The following is a 27,912-nucleotide window of genomic DNA, read 5'->3' as shown; positions in this document are numbered from 1 at the left end:
TAATAATTGCTAGGCCCAAATGGCCCAATAGGTACCCATATATATATATTTGTCTAAAGATTTGAGTTCAGTGACGACCTGTACCTCGAGGCGGAGATGGCCGCGACTACAACAAATCTTAGGCTCTTTTTTTTTTTTTTTTTTTTTTTGTATTTTTTTTTTTTTTTTTTTTTAAATATATATTCATTTATAAAAATCTACCCGTAGAGGGGCACCGGAACAGAACCTCCGGGTGGTGATCGGAGAAACAGTGGAGTACACAAATAGATTAGGCTTATAGCTATAATCAAGGAGAGAAAATCAAAATATACAGTGGGAGGGAAAAAATCAAGGTCTCAAGGGTTCGTATACGATCCCTATCCTCGACAAAGATCCGCGGCCAACGACGCCGACTTAACCTAAGTCAAACCGGCCACTGCAAATCCGTTTTCTCTCTAAAAAATCGCCGACACACAGATGTGCGCTCCACGTGACGCTTCTGTCTTCAAATCGTATAGGAGAGACACTACAAATCTAGTCCAACCGTTAGTGTCGAGGGGAACCGCCATCCTCAACTGGTCGATCTTTCTCGACAGAATCCTCATCACGGAGAATCGAGAGAATCACCTCCTAATCACCAACTAGAGGCCTATTCGTAGACAATGAAGCTCGATCTCCGAAAGCTGAAAAAGAAAAGAAATAGTTACCTAAAAATGGGCTGAAGAACCGCTGCACCACCACGTGTTACTGGTCCGGGCCTGAATCCGAGCCGGAAGAAAGCAACCACTAGAACTCTTAGAACCCTAGTGCTGGGAAGTTACGCTCAAAACCATGGAGACCACCAAGATCCACACACTCCCAATGACAAAGAGGAGATAAGTAGAGCTTGCCATGGTCAGCTCCTGAGAACCAGAAGACTGTCAGACTCAAACAGGAGCCATCCCAAACACCGTGACCTGGACAAGGAGATGACGCCAAAGACAGGACACCAGAGACTCAACGACGGCCTTCGCGACGACACGCCATGAGAGCAACACGAGGGCACCGTGACCAGAGCAGAACAAGGAGGAAGCAACCCAACCAACGGCAGAGACGAAGCCATAGACGACACGCCATCGAACGCCGTAGCTGAAGACACGCACACGTCGGACTCAGAGTCCAGGACTCGACACGCGAAGAGACCCCAAAAACTGGACGCGTCCTTCTGGATAACCCACTCGGAAACCTCCTGGGAGATAGCGGTGTGAGTCAACTCCGGCGAGACACCAAGCTGGAGTGATAGTCACGCGCCACCGCCCCACTCCACCAAACAAGATGAGATGATAAGACGCTGCTGAAGAACGGATCTGTGGCAGAGGAGACGCCACACGGAGTCACGCGCCGCCATTCGCAGAGGCCCGCCGGAGATCTAAGGAGAAAACGAAACCGGCGAACCCCGAACCCAAAAGCCGACTAACCTCACTAGTACAGAATACCCGCCTCACTTGAAATCCAGAAAGTCTTATCCTCCATAAGCCGGTGTCCTTCATGAGCAGGACGACGACGGAGGCACAAGAACACCAGAGAACGCAGCATATCGGCGAGGACTGGAAGAGTAAGAGCTAGCAAAGAGAAAACGAGGATACAAAGTTAAGAGGCGCCTCCGACGCCGGCGAGAGAGGCCGACGCCGGAGCTTAAACAGAGCAACGACGAGATTCGAGAGTTAGAGAGAAGTTGAGAGGAGAGAGAGGAGATAGAAGTTACAAAAATCTTTTTTGTTTCAAATCTTAGGCTCTTCTCTCCTGTATACCTTGCTCCTTCGTCAACTGTAAACCGTAGACGTCTCCATGGCATCAACAAGAGGTCACAAACTCGTATCTTCTTTCCCGCTAAACCCTTCCCTTCTCTATCTATCAAAATCGCTGCATCATCATCCCCTTCGCCGCCTACCTTTACCCAGCTAACTCCTCTCTATCCCACGACTCGGTCATCCGCACTCACCTGGTCGACTCGGTCATCTACCGAGTTGACTCGGTCTCTCGCCACTCTGGCGGCATTAGCAATAGCTCTAGCCAGAGCCTTAGCCCATAAACTCTCCCTCGCAGCTCACACATCCGCATTACGATTATCTCTCCAAACCGGCGGGACTGTCTTCTTGGCGTCGCTCCGGGAACGGCCGCCGGGGTATTTGATCACGCCGCAGACGGTGGTAGCGGTGGTGATGAAGAAGTGGGTAGATATACACAGTGATGTATTGATGCTTAGGTTGTTGCTGACTTGGTTCCCTAATCTCCCTTGGGAGAGACAGCCTTTGTCGGCCATTAGAGATATGTGTGATCCTTACTTGAGTCTCTTCAGAAACATCGTTCCTCCTATCTTCGGCGAGGATCTCAGTCCGATGCTTGCTTTGGCTGTTCTTGGTACACTCGGATCAATTCTTGACGTAAGCACGTGATAAAAGGAGAATCCTTTGATCAGTAAGAAGAACACCATCGGTTTCTTGCTGGTCAAGTTTTTGAAAAGTTTTTGTTTTGAAACATCTATGAATGGGAAAGTATGCATTTTTTTTATTTGTTTCTAGGAAAACAGAAAATTTGATACTAGTTGTTTGAGACTAATTAAAAACTGTTATTTTCTAGCAAACCTATTACCAGTGTTGTGCAAAGCATTTTAGGGTCCTAAAGCAAATTTTAAAAATAAATTTATTTTTAATTATATTAAAAACAAATTTTTTTAAAAAATATATCATTTCATCAAATATCCAAGTTTAAAATTATAAAAGAATAAGTTTATTAAGTAAATATGATATAATTATATCAAGGAAGCAAATAGTTGAATTCATAAGGTAAATTAATCGAAGTCTCGTGAAATTCTTTTTTTCAAAATAAATCTAAATTACTAAACTAATAATTATTTTAAATTTTAGAACTCCTAAATAAAGTTACATTAATCGGGGTCCGAGACGAATGTCCTTTTCAATATAGTGTGTAGACATGCCTCTGCCTATTACAAAAGTTTGATAACAAAAGATAGAAATTTAGTTACACCGAAGGGATAATGCGGTCAACGACGAGGATAGATGGTCGCTTGGCAAGAACGCATACACATGGTTGACCGAGCGTCTAAGGGCCTGACTGGTTCAAACGCAGCGGTTGCGGTTGCGATTGCGGGCGTTTGCGGATGCGGGTGGTTGCGGTTTCTAGCGGTTTTAAGAGATTTGTACGACTGGTTCTGCGGTTAGAAATTGGTGCGTTTGCGGGATACTTATGACTGGTTAACTACTAGATACAGCAGCGGTTAAATAATAAATTAACAATATTTACATTTTATATAATATAAAAATATCAAAAATCATAATATTATAATAAATATATAAATTATATTTTCAAAGTTATAGTTTAAAATTTTTAAAATTATAGAAAATATTTTTATTTTAAAATTTTGTAATATTAATTAAAATATCATAGATATATTTTAGTATTTCTATAATTTTATTTTTAAAAATTTATTGAATATTTTTATTTTTGTATTTATATGGTTTTTTTTTTTTTTTTTTTTAAAAATTATCATTCCGCAACCGCCCGCAACCGCAAACGCTAGCTGGAACCAGCTTTTGAATTTAAGAGGTTCGGAGCGGTTTGAAGCGATTTATAGCGGTTTGTATGATTGTTTCGAAACGCTGTCAACCGCTACCAACCGCAAAAGCTGCGTTTGCGGGTGGTAGCGGGGAAACCAATCAAGCTCTTAATGGCAGTGCAACATAGCTAGTTCGGAGACAATGTGCTAAACGGCACCACTGATGGTCTTAGTGGTAGTCCATATATATAACCTGTACATATAGTAGTAGGATAGTGCGAGGAGAATGGTCGCATTAAGTAACCTAATGGAGTTGGGATAGATAGATCATGAAACTTGGGGTTTATTGTTTTAGGCTTTTTCTTTTTTGAAACTAGTTTTCATTTTCGATGCAATTATTTATATTTTAAGTAACTTGCATATTCAGAACAAGAAATTTACCTCTTATTTCACTCAACTTATCTCTAATTTATTTAGTTTATATCTTTAATTTGAGGAGGAAATGTGTTATACATAAGAGATGGGTTTGGAGAAAATATATACTTCAGCCTTGTAAGTGTGTACGTATGACTAATTTAATTATTTACATGCATACATAATGGGTTGTCCAAATTCTACAAAATAGATCGTATACTCTAGTCTCTATGTCCATTCAAATCATGGATATTAATCATTATCTTACACTAATGATCTCTCTGAATTACCTACGTTGTCAGCATAGCGTAGAAGCTTTGTTGCTTTGTAATGTCACCATTAATTGGGTATTTGGTGATTTCATATTTTATAGCATGTGCTTTACATACCAAAGCACAAAACAGAGCAAACGACAAAAAAAAGAACATTCATCACCTTATTAAAAACTGATCCATTCTTTTACCATCTCTCAAAAAACAAGTAGATATTGTTCTTTTTATCTTACTTTTCTCAGTTCAGTCCCTCACAATATGAGAATCCAATCCCTAGACTGAGGAGGAATACAATGAACCTTGAGTTTTTTTTTTAATGACTTGAGACCAAAAAGGTTTAAAATCTTCAAGAATTGATGAGAGCATCTGTCTATCTTTCTTGTATAATATTATAACAACATTCCTTTCAAACTCCGGCTAAATAACATCTCTCCCGAGAGTTTGATCTACTTGATACAATGGAAATACAGATGACTGAACCTGCAAAAGAACATTGAATACAATCTGATTAGTAAATATGATCACTCCAAAAACTTTCAGAAACCATCTTTCCTAGTTTCAATGTTTTCTGATGTCATGTTTCTAACAGTTCCTCTGCTGATCAAATTAAAAACTTTAAATCAATTTGATACATTCTTTGTGGCAAGCCTGAAACTTGTGAGTCTACAACAAGGCACATTATGACATCAAAAACTATGCACACATACGTTCCAGTTATCTTCATTTTTGTAGATATTATTTTGAAAAAAAAATTCAACAAGTTTACATTGTTCAAATAATACTTCTCCTATTTTCAACATATATTTTGCCTATTGCTAAAACTAATCAATAAACTTCAAAAAGTACTCAGTTCTACAAATTAATCCACGTGAGATGCATATATGCTCATGATTGCTTACCTTGTTTTCACCACGAACAGCTACACAATCCCTAGGCGTCTCGAACAAAGACAACGAGTATTGCTTGCGAACTACGCCAACGTCAAAAACAATGAGACCGGAGCTAGGTTCTTCGACTCGTATCCCTTTAACCGGAAACCAAAGGAACAGATCTTGCGCCAAGATTCCCGACAAGTCCCTGATCTCACCGTAACCTATCGTCCCCGTAATATTCTCGTCATAATGCAGCTCCGTCTCGTATTTAGCATCGCACGACTGATTCAAATAAACCAAGAACCGTCCCGTTTCGCCGTTGAATATAAAATCTTTCACGCCTTTAGGAAATATCCCCAACGGCAGTCCGTTCTCCTGGAGGATCTCATATATAGTCTCATCGTCCGAGAATACTACGGCAGGGATGGTGACAACGAAACAAAGAAGAAGAACAACACGAATCATCATTGCTTCTCTAGTCCCCTACGCGTTTTCTTCTTATTATCAGGAGATTTATTTCCTAAACCAAGAATGTTTTTATTGGCAAGAAGAAGAAGACGACGACATGTTTTGTTGACAGCTTGAAACAGAGTGGATTGCTTATTTTTGGTCAAATTATTGATGGCGGAATGCTTCTATTTATCAATATAGCAACCAATGAGTGAGAGCCACGTGGGTTTTGTCCCACCAATGAAATGTCGTTAAATGTAGGTGTTTTTGAGTTTTTCGTTAAAAGTTTGTGTTCTTATTAGCCATCTAAGGTATGATTGGAAATAGGTGGACCGTACCACATGGCATCATATATAGACAGACATGGATGAGGAAGTATATTGCATGACAAGTTGACTCAAAGCCGACAAAAATGTACGACCACATGGGTCTCCCACATTGACCAGATCAATCTGACTCGACCAAATCTGTAAAGAAATATCTTTGTAAGAACCTGAGGATTCTTTTAGTTACAACCATCACATTAACATAGTTTTGATTGTGTCTTAAAAGGCGAGGCTCATAACTCATAGCTTGTTTTGACTAGTAATTATTTGCATGACATATTCTATTCAATAAGTTTGACTTTTAAAGTTCAAGACTTCAAGTAGTATGGATCCTTATCTATGTACATATCACTAATATATTCTCAATATTTCATAATCTAGATTATATTACATGGTCATCCAAGTCATGGATCTGAATCACCATCTTAAACTAAACATCTCACCATCCGGAGTTGATGGCCTAGTGGCATTATCAGTTGTGTGACTGTGTTCTAAACCATGCAATGAGTGCTCAAAAGTGGTCTTCTTAACCTCTTTGTCTAGAAAAACAACCATAAAAACCTAAACAACCCAGTGTCTCACCAGCTTAAATTTAATCACCATTTAAGTATTTAACTAATAATCCCTCCAACCTCTGAATCCTCTAAGAAGGCTATAAAATATGTCCTAATTGGACTGATTTTGCGTTACTGTTTCATTGAGATGCGGAATATATTTGGGCAGTGACTTCTTCCGAAGCTAAGCTGGAGACAGACTTCGACTTCATGGTCAGGGGAGGGTTAGAGACAAAGTATTATGTATTAATTGATTGGACTGTAAAACTCTTTTTAACAAAAATAAAGCAACCAGATATTTTATGAATGGGAAATGATTGTCAATTTCCGGTAAAACTTTTTTGGATATATATAGGATAAAATCTGTTTAGACAGAGACACAAAAGAATACAAAGAACATGCCTTTTTCAAAATAAAATAAAATACAAAGAACATTCAACACATCAGATCACTGTTATCATCAAGTTATCAACCGAATATTGACCATTCCTTCAACATATTGTCCAAACAAAACAAATATATAAACGAGGAGGTGATCAAATTAGTTAAGACTTTTATTAGTTTAGGTTTGGATGGCCAAGAGGCAAGGGTTGAGGCGATCGACAGAGATGCGGCAATCCGAAAGTAATAGTGTACTTATTAGGTTTGTGTCTTAAAAGCCTCATTACACATGCGACCATTAGATGCTTTTATGTAACGACTTTATGGTGTTTTTTATTTCACTCTAAAAGTTCTTAAAAGTGACTAGTTTATGTAACAAATATATATACCGTATGATCTTTTTGTAGAGATGTCAGAATCTATCACGATAAGAGACTATTATGATATGAATAAAACTATTTTCGCTTTTGCTTTCTCCTTATGCCAATTCACTTACAGTGACATTAGAGTTACCTCTGTAGAAAGAATGCAATATGGTATAAATGAAAAAAAAATTAAGTGGCATAGTCAAAGTTATTCGAAATATTGTTTTACTTGTGCAAGCCATTTAATTTCATGGTTTGACTAAAAAATCATTTATATTAATAATTTTAAACCATAAGATCTAAATTTCTTTTTTTTTTTGATGAAATTTGAAATTTATTGATCAAAATATGAACTCATTTACAAAAGAATTAAAGAATCATAAAAAATGTCTTAGTTCTTGTCATTACGTGACTATAATCGACTCTAAACTCTCACTACGTCAAACCACCTTCTCGACTCTAAACTCTCACTACGTGACTATAATCGACTCGACTCTAAAGATCTAAATTTCAAATCTTTGGAAACTTAGATTACTATCAAGTATCAACTATAAAAAATTAATTGAGAGAAAGCTTACAAAATATTTAAGCATGGTACAGTCATACATCGATTTTCATAAGATGGCTGAAAATTATACAGTTATATGTAAATTTTCATAAAACATGTATAATTATGGGTTAACATTTGTGTATGTAATGTTCTCATGATTTGTGATAGTGTACTAATCTACGTCTACAACTTCTTTAAAGTTTTGAACTTTTTGTAATTGTGGTAAAGAACTTGCTTGTTTAAAAGATTCGATGATTCAAGTATGAAAATGTTGTTTTATTGATTTCATATTCGCTGATTCTTGTTCCAAAAGATAGGTTCTTTATCAGGCTTAGAGATTATGGTGTTGTATCTAATGGTTTGTAAGGAGTTTGGAAAATTCAAGGAGGTTAGTGAACACATTGTATCGAATTGTGGTTACATGCTGTTGAGTTTTAGTGTCTCTATAGCTCAGTTTGGCCAAGAAGTTTAGGTATAGTAAGTATAGATTATGAGAAGAGAGCATATAAAATGTTGTGCTTCGTCAGAACAGGAAGAATATTCTTTTTACAAACCATATAATCAACCTTCTCTGTTTCAGTATACTTTGGGTTACAAGGCCAGACCTTAACTATTGTAAACGCCATTTCTCTCTTTTTAAAACCAAAAGGGTTCAAGTGGCTTTTTATATGTTTGAAATAGCGTGGTGTTCAAATTAACCATTGTATTATATAAGCTCAGTTACAATAAATAACATATTATATGGATCATACAAAAACTTTAAAATATTGAACAAGCACTGATAAATACTTTGAATAAAATTATGTTTCTATAACTTTCCTAACCATAAATTTGTGAGTTTTTTAAAGATTCAACCTGAAATGCCTATACTAACGGAAAACTGTTTGGAGATGTGTACATTCCGTGTGTATCTATATATAGACTTATTCTTACAGAACCAAAAAAAAACTATTATTAGACAAGTTCAACAGAAAACTGGTGCAGATCACGATCACAGTTGTAACGAATTTACTAAAACTGGCAACCACTCCTTTTCTTTAAGAACCACTCCTTCTTCCCTTCTCTTGTCCTATTCTCTATCAACTCATCTTGTAACTTTTGTTCTCGTTCATTTATCTCTTCAAAGCTTATAAACTAATAATTAATTCAGTTAAGATGGATCAAGCAGAGCTTTGCCGGATATTCCAAATGTTCGACAAGAACGGCGACGGCAAAATCACCAAACAAGAGCTGAATGATTCATTGAAGAATCTTGGAATCTACATCCCAGAGCAAGAATTGGTGCAGATGATTGAGAAGATTGATCTCAACGGTGATGGGTACGTGGACAGCGAGGAGTTCGGAGGGCTGTTCGAGACGATCATGGAGGAGAGAGACGAGGAGGAGGACATGAGAGAGGCTTTCAATGTGTTTGATCAGAACAGGGACGGGTTCATCACGGTGGAAGAGCTGAGATCCGTGTTGGCTTCCTTGGGGCTCAAGCAAGGAAGAACGCTTGATGAATGCAAGAGGATGATTGGCAAAGTTGATGTTGATGGAGATGGGATGGTGGATTTCAAGGAGTTTAAGAAAATGATGAAAGCTGGTGGATTTGCCGCCTTGTGATCAAAACTTGTAAAAGAAGCCCATTTTAGGGTTAGGGTTTGTGACCCAAAATCATTGTTTTATTCTTCGGAATGATTAGGGCAAAACCTTGAAGATAATTAATAAATGGATTTGCAAAGATAACGAAACTTTGTGAGCTAATTCGTTTGATTCTTCATCACAAAATATTGTTGATGAACTTGCTTTGATGGGTCTCTGAAACATAACCATGGATCTGATTCTTTTATAATTTGGTTGTGAATTGTGATGCACTTCGCTTGTTAATTACCTGTTTTAAGCTTATACGATAAAGATCATGCCATGCAGAATTTGAAATTCCTTTTGACTATTTTTCTAAAATGACGTCTGCTCTTTAGCATCAAAGCCCGTCTAGCTCAGTTGGTAGAGCGCAAGGCTCTTAACCTTGTGGTCGTGGGTTCGAGCCCCACGGTGGGCGTATTTATTTTTCATTTTTGTGATTTTTGAAGCTTAGATAGACAAGTACTTGACAGCCATTCCCCTCCTCCGTAATGTAATGGATTGAGAATTAATTACGCGACCAAGTCAGTAGATTAAGCTCCGACATTTCTGACCGTTTCTGTCAGATTTGTTGCCGTCGAAAAGTTTTGACCAAATTATATTTCCGTTGGAAATCTATCAAATTTTCTGGCCAAAAAAATTTCGATCAGAATCTCCTTAAAAAAAAAAAAACCTTTTTCTTGTAGCTAGTGATAAACAGAACCGGTTCAGTGTACTGCATGTTACCAACAGGTTTGTGATGAAAGATGGAAACACATTAGTTTCCGGGTTGGAGGAGGAAGAAAGTTCAGAGAAGGCTTGCTTGCCCATTGAGGCATTGGGGCTCACAGTAGCTCCTGAAATACTTTTAGACGCGTTAAAGAAAATGGGTATAGCCGGGTTCATAGAATACAGCACAGGTGGGAATGGATGAGAAGACAAGAGTATGATCAATATAACAAATCCTAGCAGTGGCCTGATAGAGACCTGAGAGACGGGTACTGAACTGATATTATAACAGACGATGACAATGTAGCTATCAGATCATCCAGAAAATTAATGGAATTATTGATGGAACTTAGAGCAACTTAAATTCACCAGATCTTTCAGAGCACAAAATTTGAAGCCTCATTCATTCAAAAAGTTTCATAAATCAAATCATAGAAAGTGACTTATTATTATATGGAACATAAAGTCTAAGCGCTTTATGACTGAAGAACGTACAAATAGATCTTCCTTGGTTTTCCTGTTACGTGAAGTATATTCATTGGCTATAAACACTTTCCTCGATTTCTTCGGGATTTTGCATTGGTTACATAAATAATGTAAAGTACTAAAGAAGTGAAAGGATCATGTAAAATACTACTAAAGAAGTCATAGTTGCTACTTGCTAGTTGTTTTCTTAATAATTGCTTTCTCCTCTCCTCTGGTGTAGCTGTGATACTGAAAGACTATATAAATATGAGTGAGGGTTAAAGGTCAACACAATCTTCTTTGTAACACCTATGTTACATGGAAACGGAAACGGGTACGCGGAAGCGTATGGAAACGCATAATCAAAATTTAAAAAAAAATTAGAAAGCGGGTACGTATTAAAAACATATATATATATACATATATAATATTTTTTAAAAAAAAATCTAAAACTAAAAATTATATGGTTTAAATTTAAAATAAAACATTTATTCATTTACAATAATTTTGAAATGATTTCATATTAAAACTGTGAAAATACACATAAATTAAATTTAAAAGTAAATTATTATATTAATTACTTTTAATACTTTATAATTAACTGACATAATATATTTGAATATATGATTTATCTATAATAAAAAACCTCAATGCATAAAGATAATTTATAGTATTAATTTTAATATTTGTATATTTATATTCTCTCATTCAATACTATTAAAATTTGGATTTTATATATATTAAAAACTATAATTTTATATTTTTATTGATATAAGACATTGTGTTTTTTAAAGAACGAAAGCGTGATTCCAAAACGGAATCGTAAGCTTCCAACGTGTTTTTAAAGAGAATATTTTAGAAGCGTTTTGGAAGCGAGATTCCGTAAGCATCCACAAGGTTCCGATGCATCCGTGCAACGTAGTTACAACACTGAGTACGTAAATAATGTGTATGCATCAGTTACAAATTTATTTTTTTGTTAAAAATTACAACAAAGTGCACTGAAACAATTTTACTCTATACTTATCTGGTTAGGATTTTGCTTCTTTTTTTGGATGGTTGTTTCTGCGTCTTGCCAACATAGAACCAACCGACGCATGCACCTACAGGAAAAAAGGCAGCTGTAGAAATGCTGGCTGCGATAATAGCCATGGAGTAGAAATCTGGAACTGGACCATCGAGATCATTGTGGGACACTGAGAACTGTTGGAGTCGTGGACTTGAGCCTAACCCGGATGGGAAGTGACCGGTGAACCAGTTATGATCAAGCAAAAGCGTTTTTAAGTAGTACATATTTGACAGACTAGCAGGGATATTACTAGCAAAGTTATTGTGAGAGAGGTCTAGAGTAACAAGATATGGAATAAATGAGAAAAATTCTGATGGGATAATGCCATATAGGTTGTTTCCAGTGAGATTTAGACTCTCCATGGAAGTACATAACGTAACACCACTAGGAAACTCTCCCTTTAGACCATATCCCCCAAGATTGATGCTTAGCACCCTATTCTGTTCACTACCCCAGCATTCCACGCCAAAGAATTTGCAGATATAACCTTCACTGTAGTTTCCAAATATCCAATTAGAAAGATGTGCTTTGGGGTCCTGGAGTTGGGATTTTAAGCTTTTCAGGCAGTTTATGTCGGTCTCAAATGAATAGTTCAAGCTAGAGACCAGTAACACCCAGAGACAGCTCCGGAAGAAAATGGCACAAACTAGCTTAGCAACCATCATAAACCTGAAAGTAAAGCATACATGTAAGATGATAAATTTAGTAGTACACAAATAAAGAATACATTCGTAACACCTAAAGATGGCGAGTAAGAATCTAGCAATCACAAACCATCATGGCCTAACTTCGAAATGACGAATGATGAGAAAAGAAGACTCACTTGATGAAATTACGATAGCATTTACCAGGAACAAGACAGGGTGAGTTTTGTTTCTTTTTCTTTTGTTGATCACCTCTCCTTGATAACAAGAAGAAGAAGAAGAAGAAGAAGCAAAGCACATGGCTCGTGGGTATAAGAAAATGATTCTTAAAGAACAAGTTGTATAAGAAAATGTAGATGAATAACATAGAAGAAGACATTGACCAAAACCAAAGATTTGAATCAAAGAGAACAAAAATTATATAATGAAATCTGTTTACTATTAAATTCAGCTAGCTTGATCACTGCGTCAACAGCATTATTTATAGGCTTATAGCTCTTCAACTTCCTTTCTTCCTTTTCACTCGGTACCATTCATGTTCATATGGTTATATAACCAGAATGGAGACTGTATGCACTAGGATGAAGCATCAATTTGTACAAAACTGCATTTGATTCTGTCAAGTTTTGACCAATGTGTTGGTCTGTCCGAAGATGAACTGAAAGAAAATATGAATTCTAGAATATAATTTAATGTCGTAATAAATAATCAAAATATTTTTACCAGTCAACATTGTTGCGTCAAATCCAGTTAAAGAAGAGAATCAAATATTATATGAATACCAACGTAGCTGCCTTTTTAACCTTACGAAAATATTGATTTTTCGGTAAATACTCTATATACTGAATCTTATGATCTTTAGTGTTGTTTTAAAATTTCTACACATTCTACATTTATATTAATGTATATTAAACTATATTTTATGGTACAAGGACATCGTTTTAATTTTTTTATATTAATTTAGTAAAACTTCGTAATACTCCATAAATTGGTGGACTAACCACTATAAAATCGTTATTTTCTAGAGAAATGGAGACAAAAAAAAATTCAAAACCCCTTTACATTCATAATATATTAGTGAATGATGCAACTATGCATTAAAACATTATTTTCATATTTTTGAAATTTTCTCAAAAGCTATGTGTTAACCCCTACGAAAATATTGATTTTTTTCGGTAAATGCTCTATATACTGAAGCATATGATCTTTAGTGTTGTTTTAAAATTTATAAACACATTCTACATTTGTATTAACGTATATTAAACTCTCTTTCATGGTACATGGGCATCATTTTAATTTTTTGTCAATTAATTTAGTAAAACTTCATAGTACTCCCTAAATTGATGGACTAACCACTATAAAATTACTATTTTCTAAAGAATCATAGACAAAAAAAGTTCTAAACCACTTTGACCTTCATCATATATTAGTGAAGGAAGCAACTATGCATTAAAACAGAATTTTCATACTTTTGAATTTTTCTCAAAATCTTTGTGCTAATAACCTCTACGAAAATATTGAATTTTTTTGGTAAATGCTCAATATACTGAAGCCTATGATCTTTACTGTTGTTTTAAAATTTCTAAACACATTCTACATTTGTATTAATGTATATTAAACTCTCTTTCATGGTACATGGGCATCGTTTTAATTTTTGTCAATTAATTTAGTAAAACTTCATATTACTCCCTAAATTGGTGGACTAACCACCATAAAATCACTATTTTCGAAAGAATCATAGACAAAAAAAGTTCTAAACCTCTTTGACCTTCATCATATATTAGTGAAGGATGCAACTATGCATTAAAACATAATTTTCATATTTTTGAAATTTTCTCAAAATCGTTGTGCTAATAACCTCTACGAAAATATTGAATTTTTTGGTAAATGTTCAATATACTGAAACCTATGATCTTTACTGTTGTTTTAAAATTTCTAAACACATTCTACATTTGTATTAATATATATTAAACTCTATTTCATGGTACATGGGCATCATTTATTTTTTTTGTCAATTAATTTTGTAAAACTTCATAACTCTCCCTAAATTGGTGGACTAACCACTATAAAATCGTTATTTTCTAGAGAAACGGAGACAATAAAAGTTCCAAAACTCTTTGACCTTCATCGTATGTTAGTGAAGGATGTAACTATGCATTAAAACAATATTTTCATATTTTAGATTTTTTTTCAAAATCTATGTGTTAACCCCTATGAAAATATTGATTGTTTCGATAAATGCTCTATATACTAAAGCCTATGATATTTACTGTTGTTTTAAAATTTCTAAACACATTCTACATTTGTATTTATGTATATTAAACTCTCTTTCATGGTACATGTGCATCATTTTAATATTTAGTCAATTAATTTAGTTAAACTTCATAATACTCCCTAAATTGGTGGATTAACCACTATAAAATCGTCATTCTCTAAAAAACGGAGACAACAAAGGTTCCAAACCTCTTTTACCTTCATCATATGTTAGTGAAGGATGCAACTATGCATTAAAACAATATTATTTTTATTTTTTAATTTTTAATTTTTCTCAAAATCTATGTGTTAACCCCTACGAAATATTGATTTTTTCGATAAATGGTCTATATACTAAAGACTATGATCTTTAGTGTTGTTTTAAAATTTCTAAACACATTCTACATTTATATTAATGTATATTAAACTATATTTTATGGTACAAGGACATCTTTTTAATTTTTTGTCTATTAATTTAGTAAAATTTCATAATACTCCATAAATTGGTGGACTAACCACTATAAAATCGTTATTTTCTAGAGAAATGGAGACAACAAAAGTTTTAAACCCCTTTGACATTCATCATATATTAGTGAATGATGCAACTTTGCATTAAAACATTATTTTCCTATTTTTGAATTTTTTCTCAAAACTATGTGTTAACCCCTACGAAAATATTGATTTTTTCGGTAAATGCTCTATATACTGAAGCATATGATCTTTATTGTTGTTTTAAAATTTCTAAACACATTCTACATTTGTATTAACGTATATTAAACTCCCTTTCATGGTACATGGGCATCGTTTTAATGTTTTGTCAATTAATTTAGTAAAACTTCATAGTGCTCCCTAAATTGGTGGACTAACCACTATAAAATCACTATTTTCTAAAGAATCATAGAAAAAAAAAGTTCTAAACCTCTTTGACCTTCATCATATATTAGTGAAGGATGCAACTATGCATTAAAACATAATTTTCATATTTTTGAATTTTTCTCAAAATCTTTGTGCTAATAACCTCTACGAAAATTTTGAATTTTTTGGTAAATGTTCAATATACTGAAGCCTATGATCTTTACTGTTGTTTTAAAATTTCTAAACACATTCTACATTTGTATTAATGTATATTAAACTCTCTTTCATGGTACATGGGCATTGTTTTAATTTTTGTCAATTAATTTAGTAAAACTTCATAATACTTCCTTAATTGGTGGACTAACCACTATAAAATCGATACTCTCTAGAGAAACGGAGACAAAAAAATTTCTAAACCTATTTGACCTTGATCATATGTTAGTGAAGGATGTAATTATGCATTAAAAGATTATTTTCATATTTTTGATTTGTTTTCAAAATCTATGTGTTAACCCCTACGAAAATATTGATTTTTTGGGTAAATGCTCTATATACTGAATCCTATGATATTTAGTATTGTGCTAAAATTTATAAACACATTCTACATTTGTATTAATGTATATTAAACTCCCTTTAATGGTACATGGCATCGTTTTAATATAATGTCAATTAATTTAGTTAAACTTCAGAATACTCCATAAATTGGTGGAATAACCACTATAAAATCGCCATTCTCTAAATAATAGAGACAACAAAGGCTCCAAATCTCTTTGACCTTCATCATATGTTAGTGAAAGATGCAACTATGCACTAAAACAATATTTTCTTATTTTTGATTTATTTTTCAAAATTTATGTGTGAACCCCTACGAAAATATTGAATTTTTCGATAAATGCTCTATATATTAAAGCCTATGATCTTTAGTGTTGTCTTAAAATTTCTAAACACATTCTACATTTGTATTAATGTATATTCAACTTTCTTTCATGGTACATGGGCATCATTTAATTTTTTTATCAATTAATTTAGTAAAACTTCATAATACTCCCTAAATTGGTGGAGTAACAACTATAAAATCGCTATTTTCTAAAGAAACGAAGACAAAAAAAGTTTGAAACCTCTTTGAAATTCATCATACGTTAGTGAAGGATGCAACTATGCATTAAAAAAGTATTTTAATATTTTTAAATTTTTTTCACAATCTATTTGTTAACTCCTACGAAAATATTGAATTTTTCGGTAAATGCTCTATATACTGAAGCCTATGATCATTAGTGTTGTTTTAAAATTTCTAAACACTTCTACATTTTTATTAATATAAATTAAACTGTCTTTCATAGTACACCCATCGTTTAATTTTTTTGTTAATTAATTTAGTAAAACTTCATAATACTCCCTAAATAGGTGGACTAACCACTATAAAATCGCTATTTTCTGGAGAATCGGAGACAACAAAAGTTCTAAACCCCTTTGAACTTCATAATATATTAGTGAAGGATGCAACTATGTATTAAAACATTATTTTCATATTTTTGATTTTTTCTCAAAAGTTATGTGTTAACCACCCCCAACGAAAATATTGTTTTTTTCGGTAAATGCTCTATATACTGAAGCCTATGATCTTTAGTGTTGTTTTAAAATTTATAAACCCATTCTACATTTGTATTAATGTATATTAAACTCTCTTTCATGGTACATGGACATAATTTAATTTGTTTGTCAATTAGTTTAGTAAAACTTCATAATACTCCCTAAATTGCTGGACTATCAACTAGAAAATCATTATTTTCTAGAGAAACAGAAAAAACAAAAGTCCAAAACTCTTTGATCTTCATCATATGTTAGTCAAGGATGCAAATATGCATTAAAACAGAATTATCATATTTTAGAAATTTTCTCAAAATCTATGTGTTAACCCCCACGAAAATATTGATTTTTTCGATAAATGCTCTATATACTAAAGCCTATGATCTTTAGTGTTATGTTCAAATTTATAAACACATTCTACATTTCTATTAATGTATATTCAACTCTCTATCATGGTAAAAACTTAGTAAATTAATTTTTTTATCAATTAATTTAGTAAAACTTCATAATACTCTCTAAATTGGTGGAGTAACAACTATAAAATTGCTATTCTCTAGAGAAACAAAGACAAAAAAAGTTTCAAACCTCTTTGAAATTCATCATATGTTAGGGAAAGATTCAACTATGCAGTAAAACAGTATTTTCATATTTTTGAAATTTTTCTCAAAATCAATGTGGGTTAGCCCATAGATTTTGAGAAATTTTTAAAAAATATGACAATATTGTTTTAATGCCTAGTTGCATCCTGCACTAACATATGATGATGATGTTCAAAGAGGTTTGGAGCCTTTGTCGTCTCCATTTATCAAGAAACAAATAATTTTATAGTGCTTATTCCATCGATTTATGGAGTATTATGAAGTTTTACTAAATTAATTGATAAAAAAAGTTGAACGATGCTCATTTACCATGAATAAGAGTTTAGCATACATTAATACAAATGTAGAATATGGTAGAGAAGTTAAAACAACCCTAAAGATTATAGGCTTCAATATATAAAGTATTTACCAAAACTCAATATTTTTGTAGAAAATTTCAAAAAATATGACAATATTGTTTTAATGCCTAGTTGCATCCTGCACTAACATATGATATTGTTTGAAGAGGTTTGGAGCCTTTGTCGTCTCCGTTTATCAAGAAAATAATAATTTTATAGTGGTTATTCCATCGATTTAGAGAATATTATGAAGTTTTACTAAATTAATTGATAAAAACAACTGATTGATGCTCATTTACCATGAAAAAGAGTTTAACATACATTAATACAAATGTAGAATATGGTTAAAAATTTGAAAACAACACTAAAGATTATAGGCTTCAGTATATAAAGTATTTACCAAAAACTCAATATATTTGTAGGAGTTAAGCCCATAGATTTTGAGAAAATTTCAAAAAATATGACAAAATTGTTTTAATGCCTAGTTGCATCCTGCACTAACATATGATGATGTTCAAAGAGGTTTGGAGCCTTTGTGCTCTCCGTTTATCAAGAAAATAATAATTTTATAGTGGTTATTCCATCGATTTAGGGAGTATTATGAAATTTTACTAAATTAATTGATAAAAACAATTGAACGATGCTCATTTACCATGAAAAAGAGTTTAGCATACATTAATACAAATGTAGAATATGGTAGAAATTTTAAAACAACACTAAATATTATAGGCTTCAGTATATAAAGTATTTACCAAAAACTCAATATTTTTGTAGGGGTTAGCCCATAGATTTTGAGAAAATTTCAAAAAATATGACAATATTGTTTTAATTCCTAGTTGCATCCTGCACTAACATATGATGATGTTCAAAAAGGTTTGGAGCCTTTGTCGTCTCCGTTTATCAAGAAAATAATAATTTTATAGTGGTTATTCCATCGATTTAAGGAGTATTATGAAGTTTTATTAAATTAATTGATAAAAACAATTGAACGATGCTCATTTACCATGAAAAAGAGTTTAGCATACATTAATACAAATGTAGAATATGTAGAAATTTTAAAACAACACTAAAGATTATAGGCTTCAGTATATAAAGTATTTACCAAAAACTCAATATTTTTGTAGGGCCCATAGATTTTGAGAAAATTTCAAAAAATATGACAATATTGTTTTAATGCCTAGTTGCATCCTGCACTAACATATGATGATGTTCAAAGAGGTTTGGAGCCTTTGTGCTCTCCGTTTATCAAGAAAATAATAATTTTATAGTGGTTATTCCATCGATTTAGGGAGTATTATGAAGTTTTACTAAATTATTTGATAAAAACAATTGAACGATGCTCATTTACCATGAAAAAGAGTTTAGCATACATTAATACAAATGTAGAATATGGTAGAAATTTTAAAACAACACTAAAGATTATAGGCTTCAGTATATAAAGTATTTACCAAAAACTCAATATTTTTGTAGGGGTTAGCCCATAGATTTTGAGAAAATTTCAAAAAATATGACAATATTGTTTTAATGCCTAGTTGCATCCTGCACTAACATATGATGATGTTCAAAAAGGTTTGGAGCCTTTGTCGTCTCCGTTTATCAAGAAAATAATAATTTTATAGTGGTTATTCCATCGATTTAGGGAGTATTATGAAGTTTTACTAAATTAATTGATAAAAACAATTGAAAGATGCTCATTTACCATGAAAAAAGTTTAGCATACATTAATACAAATGTAGAATATGGTAGAAATTTTAAAACAACACTAAAGATTATAGGCTTCAGTATATAAAGTATTTACCAAAAACTCAATATTTTTGTAGGGGTTAGCCCATATATTTTGAGAAAATTTCAAAAAATATGACAATATTTTTTAATGCCTAGTTGCATCCTGCACTAACATATGATGATGTTCAAAGAGGTTTGGAGCCTTTGTGCTCTCCGTTTATCAAGAAAATAATAATTTTATAGTGGTTATTCCATCGATTTAGGGAGTATTATGAAGTTTTACTAAATTAATTGATAAAAACAATTGAACGATGCTCATTTACCATGAAAAAGAGTTTAGCATACATTAATACAAATGTAGAATATGGTAGAAATTTAAAAACAACACTAAAGATTATAGGCTTCAGTATATAAAGTATTTACCAAAAACTCAATATTTTTGTAGGGGTTAGCCCATAGATTTTGAGAAAATTTCAAAAAATATGAAAATATTGTTTTTATTCCTAGTTGCATCCTGCACTAACATATGATGATGTTCAAAAGGTTTGGAGCCTTTGTCGTCTCCGTTTATCAAGAAAATAATAATTTTATAGTGGTTATTCCATCGATTTAGGGAGTATTATGAAGTTTTATTAAATAATTGATAAAAACAATTGAACGATGCTCATTTACCATGAAAAAGAGTTTAGCATACATTAATACAAATGTAGAATATGATAGAAATTTTAAAACAACACTAAAGATTATAGGCTTCAGTATATAAAGTATTTACCAAAAACTCAATATTTTTGTAGGGGTTAGCCCATAGATTTTGAGAAAATTTCAAAAAATATGACAATATTGTTTTAATGCCTAGTTGCATCCTGCACTAACATATGATGATGTTCAAAGAGGTTTGGAGCCTTTGTGCTCTCCGTTTATCAAGAAAATAATAATTTTATAGTGGTTATTCCATCGATTTTGGGAGTATTATGAAGTTTTACTAAATTATTTGATAAAAACAATTGAAAGATGCTCATTTACCATGAAAAAGAGTTTAGCATACATTAATACAAATGTAGAATATGATAGAAATTTTAAAACAACACTAAAGATTATATGCTTCAGTATATAAAGTATTTACGAAAAACTCAATATTTTTGTAGGGGTTAGCCCATAGATTTTGAGAAAATTTCAAAAAATATGACAATATTGTTTTAATGCCTAGTTGCATCCTGCACTAACATATGATGATGTTCAAAGAGGTTTGGAGCCTTTGTGCTCTCCGTTTATCAAGAAAATAATAATTTTATAGTGGTTATTCCATCGATTTAGGGAGTATTATGAAGTTTTACTAAATTAATTGATAAAAACAATTGAACGATGCTCATTTACCATGAAAAAGAGTTTAGCATACATTAATACAAATGTAGAATATGATAGAAATTTTAAAACAACACTAAAGATTATAGGCTTCAGTATATAAAGTATTTACCAAAAACTCAATATTTTTGTAGGGGTTAGCCCATAGATTTTGAGAAAATTTCAAAAAATATGACAATATTTTTTTATTCCTAGTTGCATCCTGCACTAACATATGATGATGTTCAAAAGGTTTGGAGCCTTTGTCGTCTCCGTTTATCAAGAAAATATTAATTTTATAATGGTTATTCCATCGATTTAGGGAGTTATATTAAATTAATTGATTGAAAAAACAATTGAACGATGCTCATTTACCATGAAAAAGAGTTTAGCATACATTAATACAAATGTAGAATATGGTAGAAATTTTAAAACAACACTAAAGATTATAGGCTTCAGTATATAAAGTATTTACCAAAAACTCAATATTTTTGTAGGGGTTAGCCCATAGATTTTGAGAAAATTTCAAAAAATATGACAATATTGTTTTAATGCCTAGTTGCATCCTGCACTAACATATGATGATGTTCAAAGAGGTTTGGAGCCTTTGTGCTCTCCGTTTATCAAGAAAATAATAATTTTATAGTGGTTATTCCATCGATTTAGGGAGTATTATGAAGTTTTACTAAATTATTTGATAAAAACAATTGAACGATGCTCATTTACCATGAAAAAGAGTTTAGCATACATTAATACAAATGTAGAATATGGTAGAAATTTTAAAACAACACTAAAGATTATAGGCTTCAGTATATAAAGTATTTACCAAAAACTCAATATTTTTGTAGGGGTTAGCCCATAGATTTTGAGAAAATTTCAAAAAATATGACAATATTGTTTTTATTCCTAGTTGCATCCTGCACTAACATATGATGATGTTCAAAAAGGTTTGGAGCCTTTGTCGTCTCCGTTTATCAAGAAAATAATAATTTTATAGTGGTTATTCCATCGATTTAGGGAGTATTATGAAGTTTTATTAAATTATTTGATAAAAACAATTGAACGATGCTCATTTACCATGAAAAAGAGTTTAGCATACATTAATACAAATGTAGAATATGGTAGAAATTTTAAAACAACACTAAAGATTATAGGCTTCAGTATATAAAGTATTTACCAAAAACTCAATATTTTTGTAGGGGTTAGCCCATAGATTTTGAGAAAATTTCAAAAAATATGACAATATTGTTTTAATGCCTAGTTGCATCCTGCACTAACATATGATGATGTTCAAAGAGGTTTGGAGCCTTTGTGCTCTCCGTTTATCAAGAAAATAATAATTTTATAGTGGTTATTCCATCGATTTAGGGAGTATTATGAAGTTTTACTAAATTATTTGATAAAAACAATTGAAAGATGCTCATTTACCATGAAAAAGAGTTTAGCATACATTAATACAAATGTAGAATATGGTAGAAATTTTAAAACAACACTAAAGATTATAGGCTTCAGTATATAAAGTATTTACCAAAAACTCAATATTTTTGTAGGGGTTAGCCCATAGATTTTGAGAAAATTTCAAAAAATATGACAATATTGTTTTTATTCCTAGTTGCATCCTGCACTAACATATGATGATGTTCAAAGAGGTTTGGAGCCTTTGTCGTCTCCGTTTATCAAGAAAATAATAATTTTATAGTGGTTATTCCATCGATTTAGGGAGTATTATGAAGTTTTATTAAATTATTTGATAAAAACAATTGAACGATGCTCATTTACCATGAAAAAGAGTTTAGCATACATTAATACAAATGTAGAATATGGTAGAAATTTTAAAACAACACTAAAGATTATAGGCTTCAGTATATAAAGTATTTACCAAAAACTCAATATTTTTGTAGGGGTTAGCCCATAGATTTTGAGAAAATTTCAAAAAATATGACAATATTGTTTTAATGCCTAGTTGCATCCTGCACTAACATATGATGATGTTCAAAGAGGTTTGGAGCCTTTGTGCTCTCCGTTTATCAAGAAAATAATAATTTTATAGTGGTTATTCCATCGATTTAGGGAGTATTATGAAGTTTTACTAAATTAATTGATAAAAACAATTGAACGATGCTCATTTACCATGAAAAAGAGTTTAGCATACATTAATACAAATGTAGAATATGGTAGAAATTTTAAAACAACACTAAAGATTATAGGCTTCAGTATATAAAGTATTTACCAAAAACTCAATATTTTTGTAGGGGTTAGCCCATAGATTTTGAGAAAATTTCAAAAAATATGACAATATTGTTTTAATGCCTAGTTGCATCCTGCACTAACATATGATGATGTTCAAAGAGGTTTGGAGCCTTTGTCGTCTCCGTTTATCAAGAAAATAATAATTTTATAGTGGTTATTCCATCGATTTAGGGAGTTATATTAAATTAATTGATAAAAACAATTGAACGATGCTCATTTACCATGAAAAAGAGTTTAGCATACATTAATACAAATGTAGAATATGGTAGAAATTTTAAAACAACACTAAAGATTATAGGCTTCAGTATATAAAGTATTTACCAAAAACTCAATATTTTTGTAGGGGTTAGCCCATAGATTTTGAGAAAATTTCAAAAAATATGACAATATTGTTTTAATGCCTAGTTGCATCCTGCACTAACATATGATGATGTTCAAAGAGGTTTGGAGCCTTTGTGCTCTCCGTTTATCAAGAAAATAATAATTTTATAGTGGTTATTCCATCGATTTAGGGAGTATTATGAAGTTTTACTAAATTATTTGATAAAAACAATTGAACGATGCTCATTTACCATGAAAAAGAGTTTAGCATACATTAATACAAATGTAGAATATGGTAGAAATTTTAAAACAACACTAAAGATTATAGGCTTCAGTATATAAAGTATTTACCAAAAACTCAATATTTTTGTAGGGGTTAGCCCATAGATTTTGAGAAAATTTCAAAAATATGACAATATTGTTTTAATGCCTAGTTGCATCCTGCACTAACATATGATGATGTTCAAAGAGGTTTGGAGCCTTTGTCGTCTCCGTTTATCAAGAAAATAATAATTTTATAGTGGTTATTCCATCGATTTAGGGAGTATTATGAAGTTTTATTAAATTATTTGATAAAAACAATTGAACGATGCTCATTTACCATGAAAAAGAGTTTAGCATACATTAATACAAATGTAGAATATGGTAGAAATTTTAAAACAACACTAAAGATTATAGGCTTCAGTATATAAAGTATTTACCAAAAACTCAATATTTTTGTAGGGGTTAGCCCATAGATTTTGAGAAAATTTCAAAAAATATGACAATATTGTTTTAATGCCTAGTTGCATCCTGCACTAACATATGATGATGTTCAAAGAGGTTTGGAGCCTTTGTGCTCTCCGTTTATCAAGAAAATAATAATTTTATAGTGGTTATTCCATCGATTTAGGGAGTATTATGAAGTTTTACTAAATTATTTGATAAAAACAATTGAAAGATGCTCATTTACCATGAAAAAGAGTTTAGCATACATTAATACAAATGTAGAATATGGTAGAAATTTTAAAACAACACTAAAGATTATAGGCTTCAGTATATAAAGTATTTACCAAAAACTCAATATTTTTGTAGGGGTTAGCCCATAGATTTTGAGAAAATTTCAAAAAATATGACAATATTGTTTTTATTCCTAGTTGCATCCTGCACTAACATATGATGATGTTCAAAGAGGTTTGGAGCCTTTGTGCTCTCCGTTTATCAAGAAAATAATAATTTTATAGTGGTTATTCCATCGATTTAGGGAGTATTATGAAGTTTTATTAAATTATTTGATAAAAACAATTGAAAGATGCTCATTTACCATGAAAAAGAGTTTAGCATACATTAATACAAATGTAGAATATGGTAGAAATTTTAAAACAACACTAAAGATTATAGGCTTCAGTATATAAAGTATTTACCAAAAACTCAATATTTTTGTAGGGGTTAGCCCATAGATTTTGAGAAAATTTCAAAAATATGACAATATTGTTTTAATGCCTAGTTGCATCCTGCACTAACATATGATGATGTTCAAAGAGGTTTGGAGCCTTTGTGCTCTCCGTTTATCAAGAAAATAATAATTTTATAGTGGTTATTCCATCGATTTAGGGAGTATTATGAAGTTTTACTAAATTAATTGATAAAAACAATTGAACGATGCTCATTTACCATGAAAAAGAGTTTAGCATACATTAATACAAATGTAGAATATGGTAGAAATTTTAAAACAACACTAAAGATTATAGGCTTCAGTATATAAAGTATTTACCAAAAACTCAATATTTTTGTAGGGGTTAGCCCATAGATTTTGAGAAAATTTCAAAAAATATGACAATATTGTTTTTATGCCTAGTTGCATCCTGCACTAACATATGATGATGTTCAAAGAGGTTTGGAGCCTTTGTCGTCTCCGTTTATCAAGAAAATAATAATTTTATAGTGGTTATTCCATCGATTTAGGAGTATTATATTAAATTAATTGATAAAAACAATTGAACGATGCTCATTTACCATGAAAAAGAGTTTAGCATACATTAATACAAATGTAGAATATGGTAGAAATTTTAAAACAACACTAAAGATTATAGGCTTCAGTATATAAAGTATTTACCAAAAACTCAATATTTTTGTAGGGGTTAGCCCATAGATTTTGAGAAAATTTCAAAAAATATGACAATATTGTTTTAATGCCTAGTTGCATCCTGCACTAACATATGATGATGTTCAAAGAGGTTTGGAGCCTTTGTGCTCTCCGTTTATCAAGAAAATAATAATTTTATAGTGGTTATTCCATCGATTTAGGGAGTATTATGAAGTTTTACTAAATTATTTGATAAAAACAATTGAACGATGCTCATTTACCATGAAAAAGAGTTTAGCATACATTAATACAAATGTAGAATATGGTAGAAATTTTAAAACAACACTAAAGATTATAGGCTTCAGTATATAAAGTATTTACCAAAAACTCAATATTTTTGTAGGGGTTAGCCCATAGATTTTGAGAAAATTTCAAAAAATATGACAATATTGTTTTAATGCCTAGTTGCATCCTGCACTAACATATGATGATGTTCAAAGAGGTTTGGAGCCTTTGTCGTCTCCGTTTATCAAGAAAATAATAATTTTATAGTGGTTATTCCATCGATTTAGGGAGTATTATGAAGTTTTATTAAATTATTTGATAAAAACAATTGAACGATGCTCATTTACCATGAAAAAGAGTTTAGCATACATTAATACAAATGTAGAATATGGTAGAAATTTTAAAACAACACTAAAGATTATAGGCTTCAGTATATAAAGTATTTACCAAAAACTCAATATTTTTGTAGGGGTTAGCCCATAGATTTTGAGAAAATTTCAAAAAATATGACAATATTGTTTTAATGCCTAGTTGCATCCTGCACTAACATATGATGATGTTCAAAGAGGTTTGGAGCCTTTGTGCTCTCCGTTTATCAAGAAAATAATAATTTTATAGTGGTTATTCCATCGATTTAGGGAGTATTATGAAGTTTTACTAAATTATTGATAAAAACAATTGAACGATGCTCATTTACCATGAAAAGAGTTTAGCATACATTAATACAAATGTAGAATATGGTAGAAATTTTAAAACAACACTAAAGATTATAGGCTTCAGTATATAAAGTATTTACCAAAAACTCAATATTTTTGTAGGGGTTAGCCCATAGATTTTGAGAAAATTTCAAAAAATATGACAATATTGTTTTAATGCCTAGTTGCATCCTGCACTAACATATGATGATGTTCAAAGAGGTTTGGAGCCTTTGTCGTCTCCGTTTATCAAGAAAATAATAATTTTATAGTGGTTATTCCATCGATTTAGGGAGTATTATGAAGTTTTATTAAATTATTTGATAAAAACAATTGAAAGATGCTCATTTACCATGAAAAAGAGTTTAGCATACATTAATACAAATGTAGAATATGGTAGAAATTTTAAAACAACACTAAAGATTATAGGCTTCAGTATATAAAGTATTTACCAAAAACTCAATATTTTTGTAGGGGTTAGCCCATAGATTTTGAGAAAATTTCAAAAAATATGACAATATTGTTTTAATGCCTAGTTGCATCCTGCACTAACATATGATGATGTTCAAAGAGGTTTGGAGCCTTTGTGCTCTCCGTTTATCAAGAAAATAATAATTTTATAGTGGTTATTCCATCGATTTAGGGAGTATTATGAAGTTTTACTAAATTAATTGATAAAAACAATTGAACGATGCTCATTTACCATGAAAAAGAGTTTAGCATACATTAATACAAATGTAGAATATGGTAGAAATTTTAAAACAACACTAAAGATTATAGGCTTCAGTATATAAAGTATTTACCAAAAACTCAATATTTTTGTAGGGGTTAGCCCATAGATTTTGAGAAAATTTCAAAAAATATGACAATATTGTTTTAATGCCTAGTTGCATCCTGCACTAACATATGATGATGTTCAAAGAGGTTTGGAGCCTTTGTGCTCTCCGTTTATCAAGAAAATAATAATTTTATAGTGGTTATTCCATCGATTTAGGGAGTATTATGAAGTTTTATTAAATTAATTGATAAAAACAATTGAACGATGCTCATTTACCATGAAAAAGAGTTTAGCATACATTAATACAAATGTAGAATATGGTAGAAATTTTAAAACAACACTAAAGATTATAGGCTTCAGTATATAAAGTATTTACCAAAAACTCAATATTTTTGTAGGGGTTAGCCCATAGATTTTGAGAAAATTTCAAAAAATATGACAATATTGTTTTAATGCCTAGTTGCATCCTGCACTAACATATGATGATGTTCAAAGAGGTTTGGAGCCTTTGTGCTCTCCGTTTATCAAGAAAATAATAATTTTATAGTGGTTATTCCATCGATTTAGGGAGTATTATGAAGTTTTATTAAAT

General features: G+C 31.7%; 4 protein-coding genes and 1 non-coding gene across 5 annotated transcripts; 3 read left to right on the top strand and 2 right to left on the bottom strand.

The window, feature by feature from the left end:
- The first annotated feature begins 456 nt into the window (after positions 1–456).
- LOC111215854 (ylmG homolog protein 1-1, chloroplastic-like) lies at positions 457–2,632 on the top strand. Its single transcript, XM_048743090.1, has 2 exons — positions 457–524; positions 1,751–2,632. Exons 1-2 carry the CDS (start codon positions 457–459, stop codon positions 2,412–2,414), a joined length of 732 nt encoding a protein of 243 aa, XP_048599047.1. The 3' UTR covers positions 2,415–2,632.
- Positions 2,633–4,360: 1,728 nt separating this feature from the next.
- Positions 4,361–5,714, bottom strand: LOC111215595. The gene is made up of 2 exons (XM_022719289.2): positions 5,121–5,714; positions 4,361–4,701 (listed from the first exon to the last, which is right to left on the bottom strand). The coding sequence occupies exons 1-2, from the start codon at positions 5,559–5,561 to the stop codon at positions 4,639–4,641; spliced, it is 504 nt and encodes a 167-aa protein (XP_022575010.2). The 5' UTR covers positions 5,562–5,714; the 3' UTR covers positions 4,361–4,638.
- Positions 5,715–7,686: 1,972 nt separating this feature from the next.
- On the top strand, positions 7,687–9,464 carry LOC106454800 (calmodulin-like protein 3). The gene has a single exon (XM_013896899.3). The coding sequence runs from the start codon at positions 8,875–8,877 to the stop codon at positions 9,322–9,324; it is 450 nt and encodes a 149-aa protein (XP_013752353.1). The 5' UTR covers positions 7,687–8,874; the 3' UTR covers positions 9,325–9,464.
- A 223-nt stretch (positions 9,465–9,687) lies between these two features.
- Positions 9,688–9,760, top strand: TRNAK-CUU. Its single transcript has one exon. It is a non-coding gene; the product is annotated as a tRNA-Lys (tRNA).
- Positions 9,761–11,538: 1,778 nt separating this feature from the next.
- LOC111215853 (probably inactive leucine-rich repeat receptor-like protein kinase At5g48380) lies at positions 11,539–12,246 on the bottom strand. The gene has a single exon (XM_022720033.1). It carries the CDS (start codon positions 12,244–12,246, stop codon positions 11,539–11,541), a length of 708 nt encoding a protein of 235 aa, XP_022575754.1.
- Between the last annotated feature and the right edge of the window lie 15,666 nt (positions 12,247–27,912).

The sequence above is a fragment of the Brassica napus genome, chromosome A1 (assembly GCF_020379485.1).
Source record: "Brassica napus cultivar Da-Ae chromosome A1, Da-Ae, whole genome shotgun sequence".
In the NCBI taxonomy this organism is placed as follows: Eukaryota; Viridiplantae; Streptophyta; class Magnoliopsida; order Brassicales; family Brassicaceae; genus Brassica; species Brassica napus.
This window is presented reverse-complemented; position numbering and strand designations above follow the sequence as displayed.